This window comes from Poecilia reticulata, chromosome 5, assembly GCF_904066995.2.
Source record: "Poecilia reticulata chromosome 5, P_reticulata-male-v2, whole genome shotgun sequence".
NCBI classification, from domain to species: domain Eukaryota; kingdom Metazoa; phylum Chordata; class Actinopteri; order Cyprinodontiformes; family Poeciliidae; genus Poecilia; species Poecilia reticulata.
In genome coordinates this window covers 21,172,549-21,198,078 of record NC_088834.1, presented here as the reverse complement: position 1 = coordinate 21,198,078, position 25,530 = coordinate 21,172,549, and the positions used below count along the sequence as shown (strand labels likewise).

Sequence of the window (25,530 nt, the reverse complement as noted above, 5' to 3'; positions counted from 1 at the left end):
CTAGTTGTCAGTCATATATAGAGTACAAAAACAAAACATAATCCAAAAAATTATGTATATCTAAAGAAATTAGAATCTAGTGAAAAAGTTGAGTATTTTTTCTCAATAAAAGATAAAAGTAAATCTAAAAATTTACCAGATTCGTCTGCATCGATGCACTAATTCATGCAAAATGAGGCAAAATCTGAATACATAGAAATTAACATCTCAGTTTGAAAATACCTTATTTTATATCTGATTTTCTGAGAAACCAAATTTGGGGGTTTCATTACCTCCAAGCCACAATCAAAACTACAAGAAACAAAAGCTTGAAATATTTCATTTACTTATTTCAAACATGATAGTAGTATAAAATCATGCACAAGAACAAGGAATGCAAAATACACATATTTTTGTATCACAGTAATCCTAAAATGCTTGAAAAGGAGTAGGAAGAAGTAAGAAACTTATGAACTCCTACCCCATAAACTCATACAATATTCTCAGATGGACCCTTATTAATAAATCAAATCAAAAACAAAAATAAACAGGTTAATACATTTTTTATTTTATCTGGGTTTACATATGTCTACGTACATCCATACCCACACACTCGTGTTAGACTCAATTTACAAATACACATTAGTGCTATCTCTCATATTTCTATATCTTGTGAAAATGACCTATTTCATTTAAAATTTTATTAAATTTTGACTTTGTTTTAGCTCCATATTTAACTTGTTCCACAACTTTACTCCTTGAATTGAAATACAAAAGCTCCTTGTTGTTAGTAAACTACAAATTTGAGTAACCTCTTAAGTTCTATCATTCTGTGCAACAAATCTGTGTACTGTAATATATAGGTTTACATTTTCGAAATGAGCGAGAAAAGTATTTAACCTTTTCTCAACATTAATATTTTTGAGATGTAATAAAATACAACTTTGTAATAAGTTAGCCAATTTTTATTGGCTAATAAAATGTGTCTAATCTGTAAAAAAGCAGGTCATGCACCCTAAAAGAAACACAATCAAAAACACAATCTTGGAAGTGTTCATAATTTGAGCTTTTTCACATCTAAGTGCTTCACAACTGCAAATGTTGATGTTTTACCATCATGAAGCATGGTTGTTAATTTTATAAAAACAAAATCCTAGAAAGTGGGTTACATTTGTATTCAGGTCCCTCAAGTCAATACTTGGTACAATTGTTTTTTACTACAATTACAGCAGAATACTTTTGAGAGGTCTACCAGCTTTGTACAACTAGACTTGTTTTCACCCTAGTTCTTTGGAAAATAGCTCAAGCAACTGAGTGAAATTTGATGATATACGCCTGGGAACATCAAGTAAAATCTCGCCAACGATTGTCAATTGTATTTAGGTCTCGGCTTTGACTGGGCCTTTAAAACTCATCCGACACAAGTTTTCGTTCAAAAAGACGACCAACAGCTGAGAGAGCAAAAACTACATTTCCCACAATCCCTTTAGCGGTTTGCTATTGGTGGTGGCACAGGTGACCGCAGACGCTCTGAGTTGTGACAACATCTCGACCGTCAAAACGAAAACAATTTAGGAACCGAAGTGCGAGCAGTTGTCCGCTGTCAGTATGTGAAAATACAGAGACACCTACAGCTCTTCAACTTTTGTCGTTTGTTTCTGTTTTGCTTTGCACTTTTATTTCCCCGTTCCTGTTTGAAAGCTGTTGGTGGGTCTGCTATCCGGGCTCAGGGAAGCGGACGCGCACTTTTCTTCAACCTGACTCGTTCTGCCTGACCTTCAGAGCGGGTGAGTTATATTTCAGCGGCACCATTAGAATAAAGCCCAGGCTAAAACACACCTAACGCGGAATGGATTTTAAGTGCGCATTTCCTGCTTTACACCCAGAAATGTCGTTAATTGACACATAAAGGAATATGCTGTAAAGTGTACTGCTTCAGTTTATGTCACATGTTTTTCCTAACTCCAGAATATTACTCCAAAACAAACACTTGTTTTCCCACCCCTGTTATACCTACATATATTAAGCATTACAAGTCACGCAGTTCTGGTCATGACTTTGCTCCAATTTGTTTCATCTTAGTTGTAGACCACTTTAATTTCTTAGTGAGCTTTAATACATTATTTGCAGATTAAATCAGTTATTACATTCGCAGAAAAATAAGTTCTAGTCATTTTCATCAGCACATTTGAAATACCACTGCCAGATTTATTATTTCTGTCATCGTAATTATGGGTGGAAAACAAGTTAAATGTAAAAAAAACATGACAAGGCATTAAACAGTACATGCTTCCCTTTTACTGTCATTTGTGAGTCTGGAGGGAGCTGCCCTTCTTGCCATTTATAAGCTAATAGACTGGCTGGTATCAGTGACAACACCTCAGCAGTGGGGTATGCTGCTATGTATAAGCATTGAGTGTAAACTGTACAGCGTGTAATGCTCTGCTGCTTATTCAAGCCCTTTGCCTGACAGTCCTGCACGGCGCCAACACAGAAATAACGAAGGCACTGCTGACTAGATGCGCTCCTTTGTTGGCCTGAATTTATTCGAAGTCTGTGTGTGTGTATATCGTGTGGTTATGCCTGTTAGGGCATTGTTAATATTTGAGATCGGCCAGCATATGTCAAGCCCGCTTCATTTGTTATCTTTCAGTGAATACGCATCTTACTTTGAAATAGATTTCTTCATATGCCTTGTTTTACTTTTTCCCTCCATTGTGGTGAATTCTTGCCTTCTCAGCCTGCATGCCAGTTGCATTATAACAGCAAAGTGACATTAGGTCTCACTCTGATCTTTCACCTCTGTGTCTAACCTCTGTCATCAGACATGTTGTGCTGCTCAGAGCAGCATAATCTGCAGTGATTGGGGTCTAAATGTCTCAGTGAGCGTGCTTAAAATGATGGATGCGGTGTCTTGAAAAATAACAAATTCCTTATGTACCTGATTCCTCCAAGTGAAATCCATTGCAACCAATTGCTCTTGGAAGTCACCTGGACAGAGGCAGGGAAACTGGTTTCCCTTAAACAGAGGCAGGGAAACTGGTTGATCGTAGCATGGATGCAGATATTTGGGAGGCCTTTCCTGAAAGAAAATCTTAAGGGCTGGAGAAATTTTGGAACTGGGGTGAAGGTTCACCTGCTTGCAGAACGAGTATCGGTCAATGCACATTTATGTGTTTTAATGGTCAAGTCTGATGCAACACATATATCCAGCTTCCATTGAATCTAGCTGAAGTTGAGCTGTTGTCAAGAGGAATGGACACACTCTTGTGTCTCTAGTTGGGCAAAGCTGGTAGAGACTTACAGCTATAATTGCTACAAAGGATAGTTTGGCAAACGATTAAATTATGGAAGTTGAATATATTATGAATGCACACCACATGTCTAGGAGTCTTATTTCTAACAATAATCGCAACCATATATCCTTTACTTTCAACTTCAGAATTATGCAGTGCTTGTGTTTGTCTATTAAACTTCTAATTAAAAATGTAGCATTTTGTCAATGCAAAATGTAAAAAAAAAAATAAAAAAAAATCAGACAAATTCAATGCCGGGGGTTGTGTTCAATTACTGAGTAGTAAAATCACACAAATGAAGAGAGCCTGTTTATCCCATTTGTCTTAGGAACTTGTGTATACTTTGCAGCATTAGAGTAATTTAAAACTCTGACATTACCTCACTTGTACACTCTCTGTATCCAATGCTTGCTCTTTATTTAGTCCATGAATGGAAATATCTTTGTTATGTAACCAAATAACAAAGATGGGTCCACATCGCATCAGCACTGGCACAGAGTTTAGCTGTAACAAATCCAGAAGTTTCGCATGTAAATAAATGAGTTTAATTAGATTATTTTCGCACAGTTTAATCATGTTCCACTGGGCGAGTTTATATAATGATCGTAGGAATGACTGTAAAATACAAGGTATTATTCATGAAATCATAGAGCTTGGTAAAAAAATAAATAAAAAATACGTACATGATAATAAAAATGGCATTACAGCATGAAAAATGTAAACCCACTTACTTTACTTTTTTTAAATTAAAATGACAATTTTAAAAGCTTCACAGAGGGAAGAAAAGACTAAAAATCTTTTTATAATATGTATAAAAACAAATGGTAAGTTTTCTCAAATTAAACTGTATTATATTGTCACTGAACTTTTTTAATTCACCATTCTCTTTATTCTAACAAATAAGTACATTTTTGATATGTCATGTATAGTCATGGTTTTCTGCTTGGAGGATTGAGAGAAAGTCCTTTCTTCCCCCAGATGATCAAACGGTGCTGGGAAGGTGAACAGCACCTACTATCAAAAAAGTTGCTTTCCATCTATAATGAAACATGCTTAAATAGGAAATGTAGGAAATATTTTGGAAACGTAGGAGTAAATGTTAGGATCTTAATTTTCTAAGAAATAAACACAGAGACTAAAATTGCTATTAATGCAAAAATTGATCATGATACTTTGTTCTTTTATTTTTGGGTGTAGAACCAGGATAGCTATAACTATAAATATCCGTAAATCCCTATGCTACAGCAACTAATCTATATCTATCAGCCATCAGATATTTACGACATCAGCATAAAGTACATCCAGCTGGATTCAGAAGGGTTGCCATTGAGCCGGTTATGGGTTGTGCACAATGTGGTGCTTCTTATAACTGTAAATATAAGAAGCGTCCAAGCACGCTTCATTACTTGCATGTACATTAGATCAAATGGGTTGCCTTCTTAGCAGTTGATCATACAACTAAACATCCATAAAGTTTGTCATAATCTCTGTTGAAAACAGAGCTTTTCCTGCAGCAAGAGAAGCTGTTCTGAATGTGAACAATGACATTCTCTAGATAGTTTATACTAGTTAATAGTTAAATAGCTTTGATAGGCTTGTTTTGCAAATAGTAGCTTTCTGTTTTTCTGATCTGAAAACAGGTATGTTTCCAGGGTTTCAGGAAGAAAGTGTGTGTCATAAACACACTTGGCTTTGAGGTGACTGTCAGCAAAGTCAGAGGTCACATTCGAGCATGTAGAGCGGTGTCGACAGCTGATGGACTTGCTCTCTTTCCAGTTACACAGCTGCAACTGGCCCAGCTGGCCAGCAGACATAAAGATAATGCAGAGGAGAATGGGAATATTGCACTAGAGGAGACCATATCAATGAAGATCATTCTTTCTATTAGCAGGATTTTGTTGTTTGCATGCTTCCATCCTGGAAGGCACATTTTCTGTCTTAATGCTGTTTTTATGAAAGCTCATCTTCATTGAGTTTACCTGCTTGAAAGTGTCAGTGATTAATTTTCTTCAGGTAAACAGAGACCCACACCATATCCGCAGAGGGGCATGCACACCCTCACACACACACGTGCACGCACACACACACACACACACACACACACACACACACACACACACACACACACACACACACACACACACACACACACACACACATATGCTAAGACAGACAAGCAGGTTTGCTTGGTTCAGTGGATGTACTCTAGTGTGAAAGAGCATCAGGTGTGTGTAAACACAGCTTCATCTGTTTGCCATATGGACACATCTTCCGTGACGTGGACAGTTTTCTTGCTGCTTTGTGATTAGACTAAGAAAAGGTGTATCACGAACTGTCTCAGTGGTGATCCGGAGTTCCCTTGGGGACACAAAATCAGGCAAAACAAACGACAACAACCCTGTCAGCAAAACTCGGACTTTTTCTTAAACACCAGGGGGATGACAGCGTGGCATGTGCTGTATGACAACATGACCCATGATCGATCAGAGGTGAGTGTGGGTGGGCCATTTTAGAGCATGTGCTGAATGTATGACTCCACTTCCTCATCTTATCTCCATTCCACAGTTTCATATCCTCTTTTGAGAAACAGACAGTAGTGACAGTCTAGCTCTGTCTCTTTTCTGTGTAAGAAGGTTGTGTCAGCTGCACATGTGAAGCTTGCACTGCTGCTGCCCAGCTGTGGATATTTGGACAATTTGCTTATTAGTATGAGCCACGGGGATCGTTCGGATGTGACTGTGAAGTTTCATAGCTCGCAGAACTCTATAACAAGTTTCACTGTTTTATCTTACATTTATTTAGATTTTCTTCTCTATCTTGTTCAAATCAAATCAGAAACAGGGAAATCTCAGACGTTTTTTTGGCCTCTAAATTGTTACTTCTGGGTTTTGAACCAGACCAAATTGAACTGGGCTTGGTTGGGATGGTAAACGAAACATTGTAATTTCTATTTTTGTTTTTTAATTTTGTAAATGACACCAGCAACCCTCCCGACCCCACTAAGGATCAAGGGTGTCAAGAAAATGGATGGACGGATGAATTTTGTAAATGAAGGCATCACTGATCACAAACTGTCATGTTTGGGGTCTGTATTTATCCTAGAGCAAGTCAAAGCAGAGTTATTATGAATTTAACATAATACATTTGTCTAAATAATACAAAAAAAACTGTCATGTAATGCTGATTAAGAAGGAAGCTTAAGCACAGTTTTCTTTCAAGGGTTTGGGAATAATATGTCATAATATGTCTTTGAAAATTTAGGAAAAATCAAACCTTCAGTTGTGTTAAGAAATAGTTTTTTCCTATAAAAATAAATGCAATTCAAGTATTTTTCCAAACTCCTTGTTTTTTTTTGTAATTGAACACAATCAATTAACTTTATTACAATCAGTGGCTGCCCTATTCCTCATGACAGAACTGGTGCGAGTGTATACCGCCGCACTTGCACAAGCATTTTCAGATCTTCCCACAATTTCTCTGTAGGACTGAGATCAGGACTTTGTGATTGCCACATCAAAACATTGACTTTGTTGTGCTTAACCTAATTTATAAGCATTTTGGCTGTATGTTTAGGGTTATATTCCATTTGGAAGACTAAACTGTGCTCAAGCTTCTACTTCCTGGTTGATGTCTTTAGATATTGCTTCAATGTTGCCACATAATGTTCTTTCCTCATGATCCCATCTATTTTATAAAGTGTACCAGTTCCTCTTGCAGCAAAACAGTCCCATAGCACGACATTGCCACCCCCATACTTCACAGGATGTTGAAAACATCCCTGTTCTTCCTCCAGCTGTAACAAAACAGTTTCACTTTAGTTTAATCAGATTTGAGGGCATGTCTCCAGAAATGAAGATCTTTGTCCCTGTGTGCATTTGCAAACTGCAATTTTGCTCTGTTTCCTTTGAAGTAAAGAGTTCTTCCAAGGATGAACCAAACTTGTGCAGCTGCACAATTTTCTTCCTGATATCTTGGCTGATTTCTTTTGACTTTCCCATTGTGCTAAACAAGAAAGCATTGTATTTCAGGTGTGACCTTAAAGAGCATCCACAAGTGAGCCTCCAACTAATTCAAATGTATCAGTGATCAGATGTTTGTGGAAGGAGCCCAAATGGTTTAACCCATGTCATGCAATTTAACAGACAGTTATCCAGAATACTTTGAGCATATCTGTCAAGTCTCCCGTTTTGGCCAGGATACTACCTTTTTTTCAACCCCCTCTCCCGCTGAACCAGCCACTTGTCTACAGTGATTGGATGTGAGACATCGGCACTTCTTGAAACCATGTCTCGAAGAGAAAGCATGCATGTACTGGCAGATAAGAAAAACAATGGTGAATAGCATTGTGATGTATTGTGCTAACGCAATGTCTGATCAGGAATATATGAGTGTGACAAAGCATTTGGCTTATTGGAGATGGGTTACTGTTTTGTAAATGAGGTGGAAGCTAAGGGTCAAAAGTGCATGTGCATGACAAAAATCACAGCACCACATAGTGCCTTGGCGTGAGAACTACAGCAGATTCAGAGCGCCTTGGTGGTGGCATGTAAACATGGGACTTTTCTCCACTGATCATCTGAAAATATGGACACTTTCCAGACCATGAGCTTGTCTAAATGTAGCCTTAGATTTTTGGCAAGCCTTGTTCCAGGTTGGTTTGTTGTAGATCAGAGGATGAGCATGAGGAAAAGCAACATGTCTGACCGAGGTTTTGTTCTGTTCTGCAGATCCTTCAGACCTTATTGGAGTACATTGGGTCCTGAAATATTTGAAACATCAAATATTTCAGGATATTTCAAATATTCTAAACCTGACAGATCGCCAGGATGAACCTTGGCGATCTGTTCATGGGTTCATCCCGGACTGATCGCCAACAGGACAACACAGACACACAGGACAAACAACCATGCCAACACACACTTACACCTAAGGACCACTTAGACAAACCAATTGAGCTTATTAAACCACAAATCCTAATTCATCCTTTGTCCTTACTTTAACTTTAAACCTTTTATTAATAGTTGAAGCTTTGATATATAAGGAAATGAAATGCTTCTTCCCAAATATGTGATTGCGTAAACATTTTTTTAAGCATCCTGTTAATCCTTCTCCTCCTTAAACTCTGCAGACACTTTCATTCATTATCTTCTCGTCGTCCTTACCTCTTCCTCTCTCAGCCTCTTTCTAATCCCTTTGCGTTCTCTTTTTTTTCAAACTCAAGGATAGAGAGACTACATGCTGCCTGATTTACAAATAGGACAGAAAAGTGTAGGAAATTCGGAGAATGAGAGGATTTGTGACAGGATTTGACAACCGAACAGTTTTGTTGAGAATTTGTTGTACGTTTGTTTCTCTGTATGTGCCTTATCTTTCAACTCATCTCTCAAATGCCTCCCATTCAGTTGTCCCGTATATGATGACTCTAGCTCATGCATAAAGAAAAGTGGTGTGGCTGGTTGGTTTGTTACTGCACAAGCCCTTTTTAAAAACGCTGTCAAAATTTGAGGCGTTGTTTACTCAGTGTTTTTCCTAATTCCTAAAATAAGAATAATTTTATTTTGCAGGTGGTTTGTCGTCCCTGACGCTCTCGCAAGTGTTTTTTCAGCTCGTTTACTAACTTTGTGACATAAATATATGAAATTGATTTCTCCTGAAAACAACACAAAAATATTGCAGTTCATTTTTAATGTAATACAAATATGATGACGACTACAGCTGATTCATCTAAACGTTCTTAAGACTGATTTTGTAGCTTGACATTTTTTAACTGTCTATTTTTTGTGTTGTATTTGTTGCTGCCTCTTGGCCAGGACTCCCTTGAAAAGTAGGTTTTTAATCCAAATGGGTTTTTATCCTGGTAAAATAAAGGTTAAATAAAGAAGAGAGCAAAAAGCCCTAGAAAGTGTTTTCCTCAGATAACCCAGCTCTATGATATAAACAAAGCTTGACACTCTTAGTAGAACCACAGTAATGAGCCTTAAAACATGGTGTTTGTTTGTTGGCTCCAGGTTACCATGGTAACCCAACGAGATAAGCGGGTGGTGCTCGTAGAAAATAAGTTCTTTCTAAGGCGCGTGTTTCAATTTATCTAGCGTTTCTGACAGTCTGTTATCAAAGTCCTTAAGATGGTCTTGAACTCTCATTTCCCCCTTATGACTGGTCAGCAATGCAGCCTTCTCCAACCAATGCGTTGGCAGCATTTGGGGTCCAACCCCTCCCAGTCTAAAATAAGCCAGTACATGCACTGTATGCCCTAAGAGAGCTGGAGCGAGCCCACTGCTGAATTCTTTGTGTGCAAACAAGGGGTTCTTGTCAGTCCTGTGCTGATGAACCACGCTGGCCTCTGTTCTCCTCCGTTGTGATAGGAACAGCAGCGGTGGTTTGTGTTTCTTCATCCAATAACACGGAGTGAGCTGAGGGTAAATGGAGGGACCTGGAATTATGGGATAGGTGTCGTTATGGAAAACTCCCATCAAAGCAGCTTCACCTCTGCTACATTCACATGCTACATGCTACACTATACACACACGGACTGGCTGCCTGCAACATGCAGGTGGATGTAACTACATTTTTTTCTTGCACACATACTTTAATTTAGCATGAGCCACATATGCTACTTTCTTACTGACTTTATTTTTATTTAGTATTTACAATTAGTTCAGTTTGTAGAAAAATAATCTGACATATTTTTTTTACCTTTTTGTTCTGTAAAGGATAGATTGTATATTTCCTTTTTTGCTATTCATCATATTGCTATGTAATCTCAATGACTAAGCAGTTCTCCAGGCTTTTCTAAAAAGCAGATGGTATCAAAAAGTTCAACAAATCTTAGCTGTGAAAAGTAGCTGTGGAGTTAACCTTATTTGAGGGATATTGGAAAAATGTTTACTGGAGGGTTATTCCAAATTACAATGAAAATCACAATGCAAGGACTGACTGAAAGTCTGACCTGTCTTTATAACCTTTACTGTAAATTCCAATGTCAAGGTTTTAATGATCAGGACATTTTACCTGCAATAATACCTACCTGCACACATACAATAAAATGCATAATGTATTGTCTTTTTGTAGACTAAATGTATAACAGTAATTAAAAAAATAACTCTGGATTCTCTTAACATCCTCTGTAACTTCGAATTTGTCTTGTATGATTTTCATCTACTCATCTCTAGTTCTTTGAGATTAATCAATAGGAGAGAAGCCGAATGCAAATCCCCGCCCACCAGGCTCTCCCTGCCAATCTCACAGTCAGAAGGAAAAAGAAAAGAGGACATGGCAAAAGTAGGAAAAATAAATCTGCAAAATAAACAAAGTAGAAATCTGGAGGAGAGAAAAAACAGAGAAAAAATATTAGAGGAGGAAAAGTAAATAAATGACTTTAAAATAAATAAATATTAGATATCCTCTGAATATAGAAAGAGAGAAAAAAGGAAATGGGACAGTGGATAAAATATTAAATATATCCTGAAAATATATAGAAAAAATAGAAAAAATAAAATGTCAAACTAAAAAAAACACACAATAAACAACAATAAATGCATATAAATCAAATATCTTTATAAATAAATAAAAAAATAATAAAAAAAAGAAAACAACCAGTGACAGTCATAAAAAATAATACTGTTGTAAATGATTAACACATATTAATTTATTTTACAATATATAATGGAATAAGTTGTTAAAGTTCTAATTTTGTGTTGTTTTGAATGCATTATTTGGCACATAAATTAATTTAATAGGCCACTTTTTCAGGATCGGTCCTTCAAATCACACTTAAGGTGTAGCTGGAGTAAAGTACCAGGTTTATCGCTCTACTCATTAACTTGAGAGGCTGTTGTTGATTTTACACACGCTGCTTCTCCATTTTTGACATGGTTTTTGGGAGACAGATATTGACATGTGAGAAGCAGATGATGTAAAGGAAATTGAAAGAGCGTAGATTACTGTAAAATGCCACTGATTTGTTACTAGAAATGAGAAACGACTACAAGGAGGTAATACCCCAGTCCAATTAGATGATATCATATTACTAAGATTTGTTCAGAGCTGCAAACCCAACACATCCCTTTAAAATGTCTCATATAAAATTTAAACTGTTGTTTAGTCAACTGTTTAATCCATGACACATATTAAAAGTAATGCATATTTGGTTAAATATGCATTGATAGTTTTTGCTAATATGTTCAAATGGCATTCCGATTGTGTTTTTTTTATTTTTATTAAAAATATGTGTCTGATTAAGTGATCCTATCTTTACTAATGTAAAAAAGTAAATTTTGGAATAACTGACATTGATCTGAAGGCGAGTGCGATGAAAGTTAATCTCTATTAGTTCTCAGTTGCTATCTGTTTTCACAGATTTGTGTGTGAATATTTATGTGCTTGCTGGCAGGATAATATGTGGGCGTGCAAATAAAGAAGTAAATATGCTGATGCATTGTTCTGTAAAACACCGCTGTGACCTAGTAACAAAATAAGGAATTGGCTTCGTGTTTATGTGAGTGCTTCTACACGCACATGGGTAAAGTGTTGCTGTACGTAAATGCTGATTTTGAGACAGAGGGAGATTCAGAGAGGCTGGACCGAAGGAGGAGTTACACTTTACTGAGCAAGAAAAGAAAAAAAGTGACAGATGAGTTTACTGGAAGACAGCGCTCTCCTTGTTGTTTGCCCAGACTCTGACTTATTTAGGGGAAGAAGGGGGGGAGACTGAGGACGAGCTGGAAGCTGACCGTGCAGTTAGAGAGGAAGAAGAAGAAGAAGGTGACTAATACTGACTGCACTCAGCCCACTGTAAGTCCCCCAGTATATCGGGGAGGGGAGTGGCTTCACGCGCTGTAAGCAAAAGCTGGGTCAAGGAAGCAATCAGTTGTCAGTTTCAAACAGCAACGCGTGGAGGATCAGACTTCACCTGGATTCACTATGTTGTCTTTGGGATAGTAGGAGAATCGCTGGTAAGTATCTCTGGAAATATTTGGACACATTTTGTTTTGTGATTTCAACACAATGCTGCTTTTAGACTTAGATGCATTATTGAAATGTAACAAGCAGCAAACAGTTTTTATTGAATTGCTAACAACAGTATTGTGATGATGCCTACGGCTGTACAAAAACAAACAGAATCCAGACTTTCTGCATCTTTATGACCTATGCAGGTGTTTCTATGTGACATTAACCTAAGCAGCGTGAGCCACACTTAAATGTCCTCCATACGTTGGTATAGGAGCAGTAGTGTATCTCATCAGTTTCAGTACCTGTTTGTGCATGTTCAGCAACAACAGACTCCATACTTGCTGATGTAGTGCACAGTAGCATAGTTGGTGTATAACCAGTTTGGTTAGAGTGAATCATTTCCAGAACTGTTCCTGCAGTGGAACAAGAATCTTGATTTAAAGTAATCTCCACTTTCAGAAATCGTGTTATGACATAACCCCCCCCCCACCCCCACCCCCCTCCTTGGCTGCCTGCAGAGGAAGTTGCTTCACTGCTAACAAAACTAGGAGTTGTGAAAACTAATGGAAGGAAAAAGGGAAGTGATGCATTGTGGTGTTTATTGATGATAACGGTGTATTCAATCTCTTACTGAGCAGTGCTTTAGTCAGTTAATGCTGGATTTTTAGGCCCTTGCGATGGATTACAGATCTTCCCAGGGATTAACCCACCTGTTTAATGAATGATGGTTGCAACTGACAACATCTTCCCCAGCATCCAGTTGCTCTGCATCCATCCACTAACTATAGTGCTACAATTTTATTTATTTTTTGCCATATCTTTAGTTCTGTTTACACAAGATCTCATGGTGATCATGTGACACATTTATTGTCGTCTTCACTATTTTATTGAAGCAAAGTGATGACATTTTTTAAACTTGCATTAACAGTAAGAACAGTTTCCATTACTAACTCTGTACCTTAGTCTTCCAATTGATTCCTTACATTTCTAAGTCCTATATATTTTATAGCAGGTAGAGATAAAAGTTCAAATGAATAAAAGAAGTAGCAACTTTCTGTTACCCAATCAGCCTTTGTGTTCTTCTTGGTGCACAGAACAAATACTGTAAATATCTTTAAAAAGGTGATGCTTTATAGCAGTGTTTACCCTGTAGTCTGTAAAATCTAATGTGTGTGTGGTCGATTAGGGGCCTCTTAATTAATCTTGGATAGTCGCATCTTTTCAACTCAACTCAGACGTACTTGTTTTGGCTCTGAAACCTGTTGTCTTGGGTGTGGTGGGCTGCTGTTGATCATTTATCTCTGGGGTCTGTGCTCACACCAACATGCATTGTATGGATGAAATGCTGAAACCTTCTGCTCTACAAGCTATGTGATCTTGTCTTCATCATTTTCCCTAAATTGTCTTCTTGTTGCTGTGAATCTTTCCAGCAGCTGTTTGAACTCTAAGTTACCGCCACCTAACAGGCAGGAGTGTGTGTCAGGGTCCCAGAAATTAGGGAACTTAGAAAGGAGTGATCAAATGGGTTATGATATTTTTAAACGTGTTATCAAAACATCTATTCAAATACAATTAATCATATTGCAATATCTATAAATAAACTTGCAACAACTTTTCACAGCAGGCTTGAACTTACAGAGTAAACTCAGCCAACTTGTGCCTAAGAACGATGTCGGTATCGGGTCCGACACTGATACTTGCTGTATCAGATTGGGTGCATCTCTATTCAAAAGGATTCACTGCTGCATTTTGAGGAGAGCAGAGTCCCTCTCTCTTAAATGCCTGTTAACAGATTGCTTAGAAGCTGACAGGTGAAGAGATTCATTCACTATGATCAGATACAGTGACATGTCAAGATGACCTTCTGGCTACTGGCTACTGAGCTAAGCGACAATAATTAGAACCAGTTGGGATGTGCTGGACACTGTCTGCTTCCAGATCTCTTAATACATTTTCACCAGGCGTTTGCAATCAGAAGATGTCTAAGAATGTTTCAGGAGGTTTTGTTCATCAGCCTTTGATGAACCATACCGACAAGATGGCACTATCGTTTTGAGTGCTCTTGTCAAGCACTCTTTGCGTCTTGGGAAATGTTTGAGGTGTTTGAACAAAAAATAATGACCTTTTAGATAAATTCTGCCTTCGGTCAGCTGCATAGACGTTTACAAAAAAAATCATGCATCAGCAACATCAACAAAATGTGAAGCATTAATGTTTTGTCAGCAGTATCAAAGTATACTACGGTTTTCAAACGTTTCAAAACCAATTAGTTAGCGAGTTGTAGTTAGTTAGTAGTTGGTTATGAAGTTAGTTGGAGGTCAGACAAAGTGCATTAGGAACCTCTATTTGCTTTGACTGTATGGAGCAGAGAGTACTGCATCACAATGACTGGCCAAGCTGTTGTTGTGAACTGCTGGTCAGCTGGCTGAAAAAAGATTTCTAGATTAAACCTTTTTTTTTTTTTTCTTTTTTTTTTTACAAGAAAGACAAATTAAACTGTTTTGATAAAAGCTAGTCATGGTATGGAACCCATTACAATTATGCATAACTAAACTCTGTAAAATAAACTTTTGAATCTAGTTCTGAATTTAGCAGGCATTTGTACTTATTTTAGTTTCAAGGGGTATTATTATGTGTTTTCCATCTACATAATACCATTCTATAGCACAATCCGAGTAACTACGTTTCCTTCAGTTATTTTGAAAAAGCTGCATATATCAAATATGACTTAAAAGAAATTTGACTAATATAACACCTTGAAATTGGGCCTATGTCTCTTTAAGAAAGTTATGCTCTTTCAAATACTCTGCCTTCAGGAAGTCATCACAACATTGCTCCTCTATTAAAAGTGTTTTTACTAGCATTGCACTGTGAAGTAGCTTGTATAATGAACTCAGCTGATGCGCAGTTCCACCAGGTGCTTGTTATTTGCTGCTGGCCAGTGGAGGAGCCGTGGAGGAGGGGTGCTCTGTAATGCAGAAGCTCCGATCTTCATCCTTAGTCCCACAAAGTGTTTTGCACTGTTGAATGTTTGCCACAGGAGATAAAGGGATTTCTCAAACGTGCATCAAAAAAATCAAAGCAGAGCTCTGGGTATGTTTTTGACGAGGGGAAAACTTTATGACATAAAGTAAAGCACAAAAATGTTGATTTCAAATCAAACTGCTGCTTTAACTCCATCAGTAAAAATTAAAATGACCAAAAAATGTCACCATCTTTGCAACTTTGATAATCAATATATTAGTGCTAATTTAATATAGGTATTAATAAATGTTTTGTTTTTTTAATCAAAAGTAACATGCTAAACTGTTTGTCTTAATATACACACAATGAGAATCTCATACAGAAACATGCCAACTGCCTACATGTTCATGCTTTTACCATGGTCTGCTGCTTCCTTTGCTTCCGCTGTGGAAATTCTTCACTTGTAAGCTATTCAAAGTGTTTAACACACCTGCAGTTTCCCCTTCTTTAAAACTTTACTGTCTATGCTGGTTTTTTTCTCTACTTTTATTAGATCAAAGCTAATTTATTATCTACAGCTGCTGATTTGCCATCTTTGGCTGTTTTTATGTTTTATCGCCAGTCATTGGGTTTCCATCTTTACATGTTGTTCTGTTTTTTTTCTCTCTCTCTCCTGTCGGACTTTCACCACCTGTCTCCATCTCTGCTTGCTTCGTGATTTCCCCTGACCGTCATTCTGCAGCAACTAGACATGTAGCGAGCAGCACAAACACGGTGTACACCTCTTCGTGAACTCTTTTCCTCTAAAACAGGTAACTGCTCATATGTCTGTGTACTTTTAAATGTTTAAATAGGCCGTCATAGAAGTCCACCTGCGGGATTTGACTTGACGGCATGTGAAATTGATCCGACCGCATCTTTCTGCCAACCTCACAAATTAGCTTGGCTTCTTCTTGTGTTGGGGTGATGTCGGGACCACAATGTCACACTTCCATTCGTATCTGCGCTTACTATGTCTGTTTTAGTTGCATTTATTGCAAGTTGATAGTTCAGTTGACGTGTGCTATATCCAAACCGCTGTAGAGAGGGATTACCCTTACATTCATGCAATCGTGCCCACTGACCCATACAAAGACACACACACAGATGCATGTAAAAAATAAAAGATCCACCAAGCCTCAGGGGAACAGGGTGTTCCTGAAAAGGAGAACAGAGAGCAGAGAGTTATTTTAGTCTTTAGAGCAGGCAGACGTGCAGCTTAGTGCAGAAAGGCTTTCTTTGCCAATGATTGTTATGCTGAGAAAACTTTTTGATATATACAGACCAAAACTATATCAATGATAATAATTACAGCTTGGTTTAAAGATGAGAGGATTTTTTTTCCACAAAAAAAAGTCTCAATGAATGTACTCCAAGGCTTTGTTTCACTACACTTCAATTAAGGTTGTGCTCATCTGATAACATTTCTGTTATCAGAAATGTCGAGAAAAGCAGTAACGGAAGTATTCTCTGTTAAATTTTGAAAGGACTTTAATGGTGGATTAATTCATCTTGAATTGTTTTTTTTTCTTTTCTTGGTGTTATTATTTCACATCTGATCATAATCTTTAGGTTACAGCTTAGCCTAAAATGCAAAAGAAAATAATTTTCATTTAACCAAGAACTTTGTTTCTGACAGAAAATGAGACAAACATATCCCAAAAGATAATAAATATAAAAGGAGGATCAATTTTAAAAAATGACCTTTTGCAATTGCCCACTAATGTTTTGACTGTGATGGGCTTCAACGTTTTGAGAACGGAAGGCCTTCAAGCTATGACCCTGACGTTTAGCTCCCTCCACATATTCTCTATCAGATTTGAGTCAGGAGTCTGGCTGGGCTGTTACAAAACATTAATATCACCTCCAACTGAAGAAATATGTTGGTAAAATGAAAAGATTTCTTTAACCTAAATCTGCCAGGGGTATAAATGGTGCTGGGGGCAAATCAAGGTCAGCGGTAACCGGTATGAGGACTGCATCATCGCACTGTATAATAAAACAGGAACTCAAACACAGATTTAGACTTTGGTGATTTAAACTCTCATTATATTCCAGTGGATGCACTGCTGAGGTTTGATCTACTGTTCTCTGGAGATATTTATATGACTTCTGTTTAAACTTAAATTCAAAGTCTCTTTCTTAAAATATTAAATTAGCATTGAATGCTTTTCAATTTAAACATTTCTTTTTCTGCATTTCAGGTTGCACACTTTGCTAACTCAGAGTGCATATGCATTGTGTAAGGGGGGTAGTGTGTGTGTATGTATCCTACTTTTAAGTGCTGGCTGTCAAAGAGGCCTCCCTTGGCACTGGACAGTCACATCTAAAAATACCCTTTCCACAAATTAACACCATGTCTCTAAGCACAGGTGCCATGGCCTCATACTTCCTCTGTGTGTGTGTGTGTGTGTGTGTGTGTGTGTGTGTGGGTGTGTGTGTGTGTGTGTGTGTGTGTATGTGTGAACTTTTGAGTTTATGATCATGTACATTTTTTGCTAAAAACGTTAGGCTGTCATCATGCAACATACCTAAAGCGGCGCTTTTTTTATCTGTTGCCTATTCAGTGTGTCCGTGACTAACATGCGGCACAATCCATAGCTGGCCTCTGACCTGGGCTTCCTCCGCTCTGCATCCTCCTACTGGCTGTCAGCGTTTGAAGTGAAGGAGGCCATGACATTACAGCACTGGACACACAATAGCTGCTGTGTGCTGCGACTGCGTCACAAATGTCCCCAGTAGTTGTCAGGCAGCGGGAGAGTCCATGTATGGGATCATGCAGTCTGGTAGTAGTGAGTCTGATATTAGGAAGCTGCATTGAAACTATGTATGTTAAGTGTAATACAGTATGCCTCATGGCTGAGTCATAGTGGGAGCTGGATGTTGTATGCTGCAGATGTGTTGGGGAGAGATGCTTTTAATATGCAGACATTGTACACTTTGCCTCCAGCAGCAATTTTATTCATAAAATAAATTAACACCATGGATCTCTTGAGGTCCTTCTACCATAAATCCAGAAAAAGTCTGGAATTTGCTATTATCGCTTTCCAGGTCTGGATCAGTATGGAAGCAATTTTAAATTTTCTGACTTTTTATTCTTTGTATGTTCATTTTTAACATGTACACTCATTTTTACATTGTGTTAAATTGCCTTGTTTCACCTTTGATTTGTCATGTGACATGTTGATTTTTCTCCCTTACTGACTAATTTTGTCCTCATAAAAAAAGAACCATTTCACAAACCTCTTTTTGTCTCTAAACAACTTTAAATTTAATTTTAACTGGTTGAGTGTTTTCACTCAGCCAGTCCAAGCTGCCAAGCGGCTCACCAGAACTCCAATTTCCGTTTTGGTTTTTGTTTCAAACAACCTCTGGTGACCCCACAGGACTTTAGAGTTATACTTCACAATGTTTTTTTCTTATCTATTGAATGGGGATCCCCTCGTTCTAATTCTGCTACATCTTGTTTACACTGTGTCATGATGAATTGAAATTATTAAGTGGGAAATTATTGAACTGGAAATTTAAGAGCTGATTGTAAAAGGTCACATGCAAGGATGACAAGGTGTGTGGTTTTCATTCCTCGCAGTACTTCAGGAAACTTGGCACTAATAGATAAGATGAACCTTTGACTTGAGAGCTCTTAGGTTCAACACCACTGAATGTGACGCTAAAGGTATTTAAAACTTGAATTCAGTTCAGCAACGTTTAGAGACTGATCCTGTACATATATATATATATATAAGACTGAAATAATGATCTGGGTTCATAACTTCTATACACTGATCAGGCATAACAGAATCAACGACAGGGAAAGGACATAAATAACACATCTCCTGTATGGCTGCAAGATATCAGAAAAATATTTAACTGTGATACCATTGATGAAAATGATGACAAAGATGGAGATTATGATTCCCCAACATGTTTCATGCACGTTTCTTTCCTTATCATTATGTTCCCATCACTCCATGAGCTTCAAAATCCGAGATACTACATACATTAGCTGTTTATTTCCTGTGCCACTACTTCTACCCATGCTAGCCAGCTCAATTTGAAGTATATGTATTTTTAGAGAAAAATTAAGATTCTCTATATTCTACCTTTAATTTACATCCCTCCATTGAGCCATTATGCATTGAGTGCCACATATGGTGTCTGGGTTTTTCTGTGAGATGATTAAGTCACGTGGCAGCAGTTTGGTTCTTGGTGGGTAATGAATAAAGCCCTCATTGCTGATTTTGTGTTCAGTGTAATAATGTTCTGAAACTTATTTGTGTATATTTTAAGTTAAAATCTGAGCTTTAGGAGAGTTTGGTCAGCCTTTGTTTTGTTTAGTAGAACAAATACAGAACAAAGTAGCTGAGATCTATAAAGTGAAATTGAGAATGTTTATTTTATTGATGCTAATAACCTTCCTCCTTCCTTGCAACATACATTTATCATTCTAAGTTGCAGGTTCAGTCATAAAATTAAAGATCTTTAAGTTATTTTTTTGATGCACCTAAAGGACTACTAACATTTCATTTGCGTGTGTTTACATGCAGACTTGTTTCTGCATAGTTACAATAATGTGGACACTCACTGTTAACTTTGCAAGAGTGGGAGTCCAGGTGTCAGGATAAATTCTCATTAGTATTAGATTAAATCACTTCATTGGAGTATGGAGCTACGAGTACAAAGTTATTGTTTGCTAAAATCCACGTTCTGGTCCAAGTTTGTGTTGGAATGCCTGTGCGTATCAATGTCTTATCTCTGCATGGGTGTGTGTTATTCATGTAGGCCTTCTAACTGGCACAAAGCGGGCAGTGTGTGCCCCCTCGGGTGCTGAAATGCACACTTTGGACAACGGGCGGCTTCAGTCCTCCTCAATAGGAGCTGTCCTTCTTATTGTACCTCACGCACAATGAGCTTTTCTCTCTCTGTCTGTCTTTCTCTCCGGGTCATTCTCTCTTTATGACCATATACAGACAGCGTTTTTGATGAAAGATCCGATGAATCGGATTCTGACTGAAGTCGTGCTGTCTATCATTCCCACCGCACATGCTGCATCAGCAGCTGAACGGAGCAGAGGGCAGGCTCTCGTTTCATTATGCTTTTGGGTTCCAGGCGGGCTTAGTCATGCAGAGATTAACACAAGTCATTGCAGAAAGGGAACTATCTGCGCTGGGACTCCCCTCTGAGTGTTTTGGTAATGTGTGCATGCGAGTAAAGAGGAGGAGATGCAGCCAGGGGGTGATGGGTGTTCCCCTGGTCTTTAACTCACATGATCTCAGAGAGACAACAAGATAACATGACTTCCACATGACCTCCTCAACATGATAGAGGAAGTCCTCTTGGTGGCTAATGCCTCTAATAGCAGTGAATGTAAAGATGTTTACTTTGGAAATGGTGCTTCATTTTTTAGGTCAGTATACTTATGTGCTCATTTGGTTTTTTTTTTTGTTTGTTTTTGTCCTCTACTGAAGAAAATAATTGGAAAACAACACATCTAGGCATAAAGTGCAGAATGCTTTATATTTTTTTAAGTAGAATATTAAAAGATGATATTTATACACTGCTCAAAAAAATAAAGGGAACACTTTAACATTTAAGTGAACACTGAAGTGTTCCCTTTATTTTTTTTGAGCAGTATATATAACATCTACGAATTTCTGCTTTCATTACCGAGAAACAAATAACGGATAATTGCATTTACTAGAGTTACTAGAGTAACTGTTTACACAGTTAGTTGTGTAAACAGTTACTCTAGTACTCTAGTAACTGTTTACTCAGTTACTAGAGTTACTAGAGTAACTGTTTACTCTAGTAACAGTTACTAGTTACTCTAGTACTCTAGTAACTGTTTACACTGTTACTAGAGTTACTAGAGTAACTGGTACTAGAGTAAAGGTAACTCTAGTAACTGAGTTACTAGAGTTACTGTCACTAACTCTAACTCTGAGTTACAGTAACTCACTAGAGTAGAGTAACAAGAGTAACTGTTAGGAGTTACTAAGCAGGAGTATATGGCCATATACATGGCCATATACATGGCAGGAGTATATTCATACTATACATGACAGGAGTATATTCATACTATACATGGCAGGAGTATGCATGTTTGCATTTAAGGTTTTTACCAGCATGTTTTTTCTAGCTTTAGGTAACACTGATGTTTGGGAGAGTCTTAGACAGAGTCCTGACTTGAATCTAACAGAGAATATTAGTGAACTAGAGATAAAGGCAAGGAGGCGTTCCGCCCTCTAAGACTTTGAGCTTATTACCAAAGATGAATTGTCAAAATACCAGTGGACGCATATAAAACCTGGTCAGAAAAAGATTTTGCTTGCAGTGATTCCCTTTTTGACTATGTAGACCTTTACTTTAACTCAGAGAGTCCCAAAAGACTGGGGACGTTTCCACATTCATCATGTTGGATGACAGGTAGAATTATATTTCTTAGCGACTTTTCTGTAATATACAGTTTACTTTCGCAAAGCTTCCTGCCGCTTTTGTACTTCCTCCAACTTCATTTGTAAACATGTTATCAATGAACAGCTGATACAAAACCATCTGTTTCATGTAGGTACAATGAAGATTCCCACCCGTAAGGACTGAAAATGCTTATTTGTGGTGAATTCCGACTTGAAAAGGGATTGTATTTTAGTTTATTATTGGCAGATAGTTGTTTGGAAAGGATCAAAAATATAAAATGATTCCAGTCTGCAGCCAATTTCTTGATGCATTTCTGATAAAACGGCCTGTTTCATGTGAAATCCAGTTGACTGAAGAAAGTCAGCTAGTGGTTCTATGTCTTGTACAATCTTATTGGGTTCTCTATGTTTTATTTAGTTATTCAATTGTTGCAAAATAAGTTATTGTACTGTTTCCACAGTAGAAGTTTCTTTTTCATTCACTGATAGTGGAGTAGACAAGCCATTAATACCCTTTATGGACCCTAACAAAAAAGTGAAAAACTTAAAATAAAATGAGACAAATTAACTGGAAATCATGTAGCAGTGACGCTACAATATAGCATCAGCAGCAGCTTGAGAACGTTTAGCATTTTGTGCTTTTAAGATGTGGAAGTCCAAACTCTGGCTGAAAATTTTAAATCTGTGAAGTTATTGCAAGCATTTTAAGGTGCCACCTTGTTGCAAATGGTCTCTTTAAATAGCCCAACATGCATTATATCTTGATAAAGCTCAAAAAGAACTGTTCCCAGGTCTTCATATTTTTTTATTGAAGAACCTTTGATCCTAATGACAAAGATTTCTTTTTGCAAAATTCAGAAAAGTTCTACTGCCTCTGTCTCTTTCCCCTCTTTGATTTCCTCCTCCCTTTTTTTTTTTTAAATCTCCTTTTATCTCCTGCACAGACACCTCTACTTCTCGGGCTGGACTGTGGTGCATTAACGTCGGGTCGCCCTCCCCTGCCACCTCGGCCCCCAGCCATGGCCTCACGCATCGGGCTGCGAATGCAGGTGAAACACAGCTTGGTTCAAGCATTCAGAAAGCTATAGCGATTGACAGTATATTTGGTTGCTGTCTTCATCCTAAATTTAATTAAGAAATTCCTCTTAATGATTTCATTATTCTTAATTGAACAGTAGCTGTGTGCTTTGCAAGAGTATTCATAATTGCTTGACTGTTTCTGATTTTGTCATATTGCAGTAACAAACTTCAGTTTATATCAAGAGTTTTATGTGAAGCTCATTTTGCCTATTCTCCTTTGTAAAAAAAAAAAATTATAAAAAAATAACCACCAATGAGAAATTTTCTAATGCCCAGAAGAAATTTGGGCATTAGACCATAAAGCTTCATCGACTTCCCCTCAATCCTAATCAACCTCTTTGTATCTGCTGACAAAAAACCTCCCCAGAGCATGACACTGGTTTTACAGTGGGGATGTTACACTGCAGGTGATGCCCGGTGTTAGTTTTCTATCACAAAGGTTATACAGTAACATTTTTGGTCTGGTCTGATCTGATCAATGCCACTCTATTAGATTTCTGGACTGAACTCCTCAGAGTTGTACCGAGCCTTCATGCAAAAGCTGTATTATTACACCAGTAAATTGGATCTGTTTATTAGTTAGATGACTTTGAAGGTAATTAGTTCCATTGAATTTTGTTTAGGGGTATCAAAGTCCTAATTGCAAATGCAACACAATGCATCAGATTTTGTTGTAGAATAATCTGAAAACCAGGTATCACTTTCCCTGCGCTTCAGAATTTCATGCTCCTTTGTGTTGATCTATCAGATAAAATCCCAATAAAATACATTAATGTTTATGCTGCAAAATGTGTAAGAATTCAATGGGTTTAAATACTTTTCACAAGGCACTGTATATTTAGTCACTTTTTTGACTATTTTTTCTGATGCAAATATTTCACTTTTCCATAATTTTCCAATGCCTTGCTCTATTCTTGGTTTCCTTAAGCATTCTGAGATAATTGTGTTTGTTTGCATGCAGCTGATGCGAGACCAGCTGCAGCAGGAGGAGCAGCGTGAGCGGCAGCAGCAGCAGACTGTGGCAATGCAATACATGCAGCAACGCATGGCTGGGCCCCCTACACCTACGCCAGCGATCAGCACTCCGCAGCAGTACCAAAGCATGCAGGTTCCTGTGGAGGTTCTGAAGGTCAGTGATTGTTACCAACCCGCTGTTTTTATTTTCTGTGCTCAAAAAAACGTTAGAAAATATTGTTCTGCAGATGGGAAATATATATTGATTCATTGTTTGATGAAATTCTGCTTTTTAAAAATGTGGAAAAGGTTTTTCTTGTCTACTGGAGAAATTGACGAATCAGTAAAATGATTTGTGCATGTCTTTTTATGAAGTTGTGACTGGATTTAATTTTTGCTTTTGTGGAAATGCATACGACTGCTTTTTGTCTTGACTTCTAAATAGGCAGGAAAAATTAAAACCTAACACAGATCTGTGGTTTAATCATTTTACTCTGAACAGAATTCCTCTGGCCTGCCCTCTCCTTGTACAACCTATTTTTAGAATCGGGTATAAGTCGTTGGGTTTTGTGTAACCAGCCCAAAAACAACAACATTACAAAAGAAAAAATCACTAAACAGATAGTACTGTCAGTCTTGTTTCAGACGATTTAATCATGGCTCAATGGACATTTCCATTGAGCGTTCTGACCAGGAGCTCTGCTGTGTAGCCAGGACTCAGAGACAGGTTTGAGAAAGGAGGAAAAACAGAAAAATAAAGGGGAGCAACGATCATGGAAGAAGCCAGAATGAGAAGATAAGAGACTTTTGACATGTTTTGTGATAGGCCAGATATGGGTGATGCAGATAGGGTCGGACAGGGACTGATAAAGCAAAGTGACATTTTGCCCGATTCCAGAGATTCCTGTGTTTGTCCTTATCTGTGTTAGTGTGCAGCACTCCTTCAGATGCTTTGTTTTTTTGTCCTGTTTGTAACTGTATATCTCTCCAGCATGTACACAGCCTTAACGGTATGGGGCAACACGCCTGAATTGCATCGACTGCTTTCTGTGCCTTCTTACGTGTGTGTGGTTGAATGGAATGGTGTCTTTGAATTCTGTGTTTTTTCTGTTGTAGATAAAGAAAGCTCTCTTTTCTGTCATACCTCCTGCAGCACATTTCTTTGGAGTTTGTCAGTTCCGGTACTGCGCGGCCTGCTGGGCCGAGCTGTCAGAATTAAATAGTTGGTCCTGTTGCTCGTCCTCACTGCTAGATGTGTTGTTATTGTATCTGTGTATCAGTGTGGATCTTTGTTCCTCTGGCAAGGTGAGGAGCTGAGAGACAGGAAAGTAATCGTTTGCGTTCATTGTCCTTTTGTCAGCGAGGTTATGCAATAACCAGCAAAGCCAAATTTCATGGTACTTGTTAAAGAAATGACTTCATAGAGTTTTGTGTGCATGTCGATGATTCTGTTTAAAGCTTCACAGGAATAAACCTTATTTCTAGTGCTGATCCTTCCCGTAATATAAATGTAATGTTTAGCCTGTGTCAATCACTAAGTTCAAACTTGGGCACTCGGCTCTTGTTTCTAAAATACATTTTTGAAGTTTCCTTCATTATTAGTCCAGCATGAACAGCTAGACACTCAGCCCGACTGTTTAGTGCACTTGAAATGCATTCACTGAATGCCAAAAGTTAATATGAAATTCCTGAAGAAGATTAGTGCATGCAAAAAACTGAATTTTATTTTAACTGAGAAAATAAATAAAAGGGAGAAGGGTTGGAGCAGTGTATTTCCAGTACATAACACTTTAAAGTGTACAAATGAATAAAACATATCCTATGTAGGGTTGCGCAGAAGTGGGTAGCAG

General features: G+C 37.8%; 1 protein-coding gene across 2 annotated transcripts in view; it reads left to right on the top strand.

The window, feature by feature from the left end:
• The first annotated feature begins 1,484 nt into the window (after window positions 1-1,484).
• Window positions 1,485-25,530, top strand: part of tfeb (transcription factor EB) — a 36,873-nt gene continuing 12,827 nt past the window's right edge. The window contains exons 1-4 of one of the 2 annotated variants that reach the window (XM_008409261.3): window positions 1,485-1,766; window positions 15,934-16,003; window positions 22,591-22,695; window positions 23,688-23,855. In XM_008409261.3, coding sequence (XP_008407483.2) covers window positions 22,666-22,695; window positions 23,688-23,855 — 198 coding nt within the window. In that variant the 5' untranslated portion in view covers window positions 1,485-1,766; window positions 15,934-16,003; window positions 22,591-22,665. The remainder of the gene's footprint in view (window positions 1,767-15,933; window positions 16,004-22,590; window positions 22,696-23,687; window positions 23,856-25,530) is intronic. The other variant, XM_008409265.3, reaches the window with a different exon arrangement.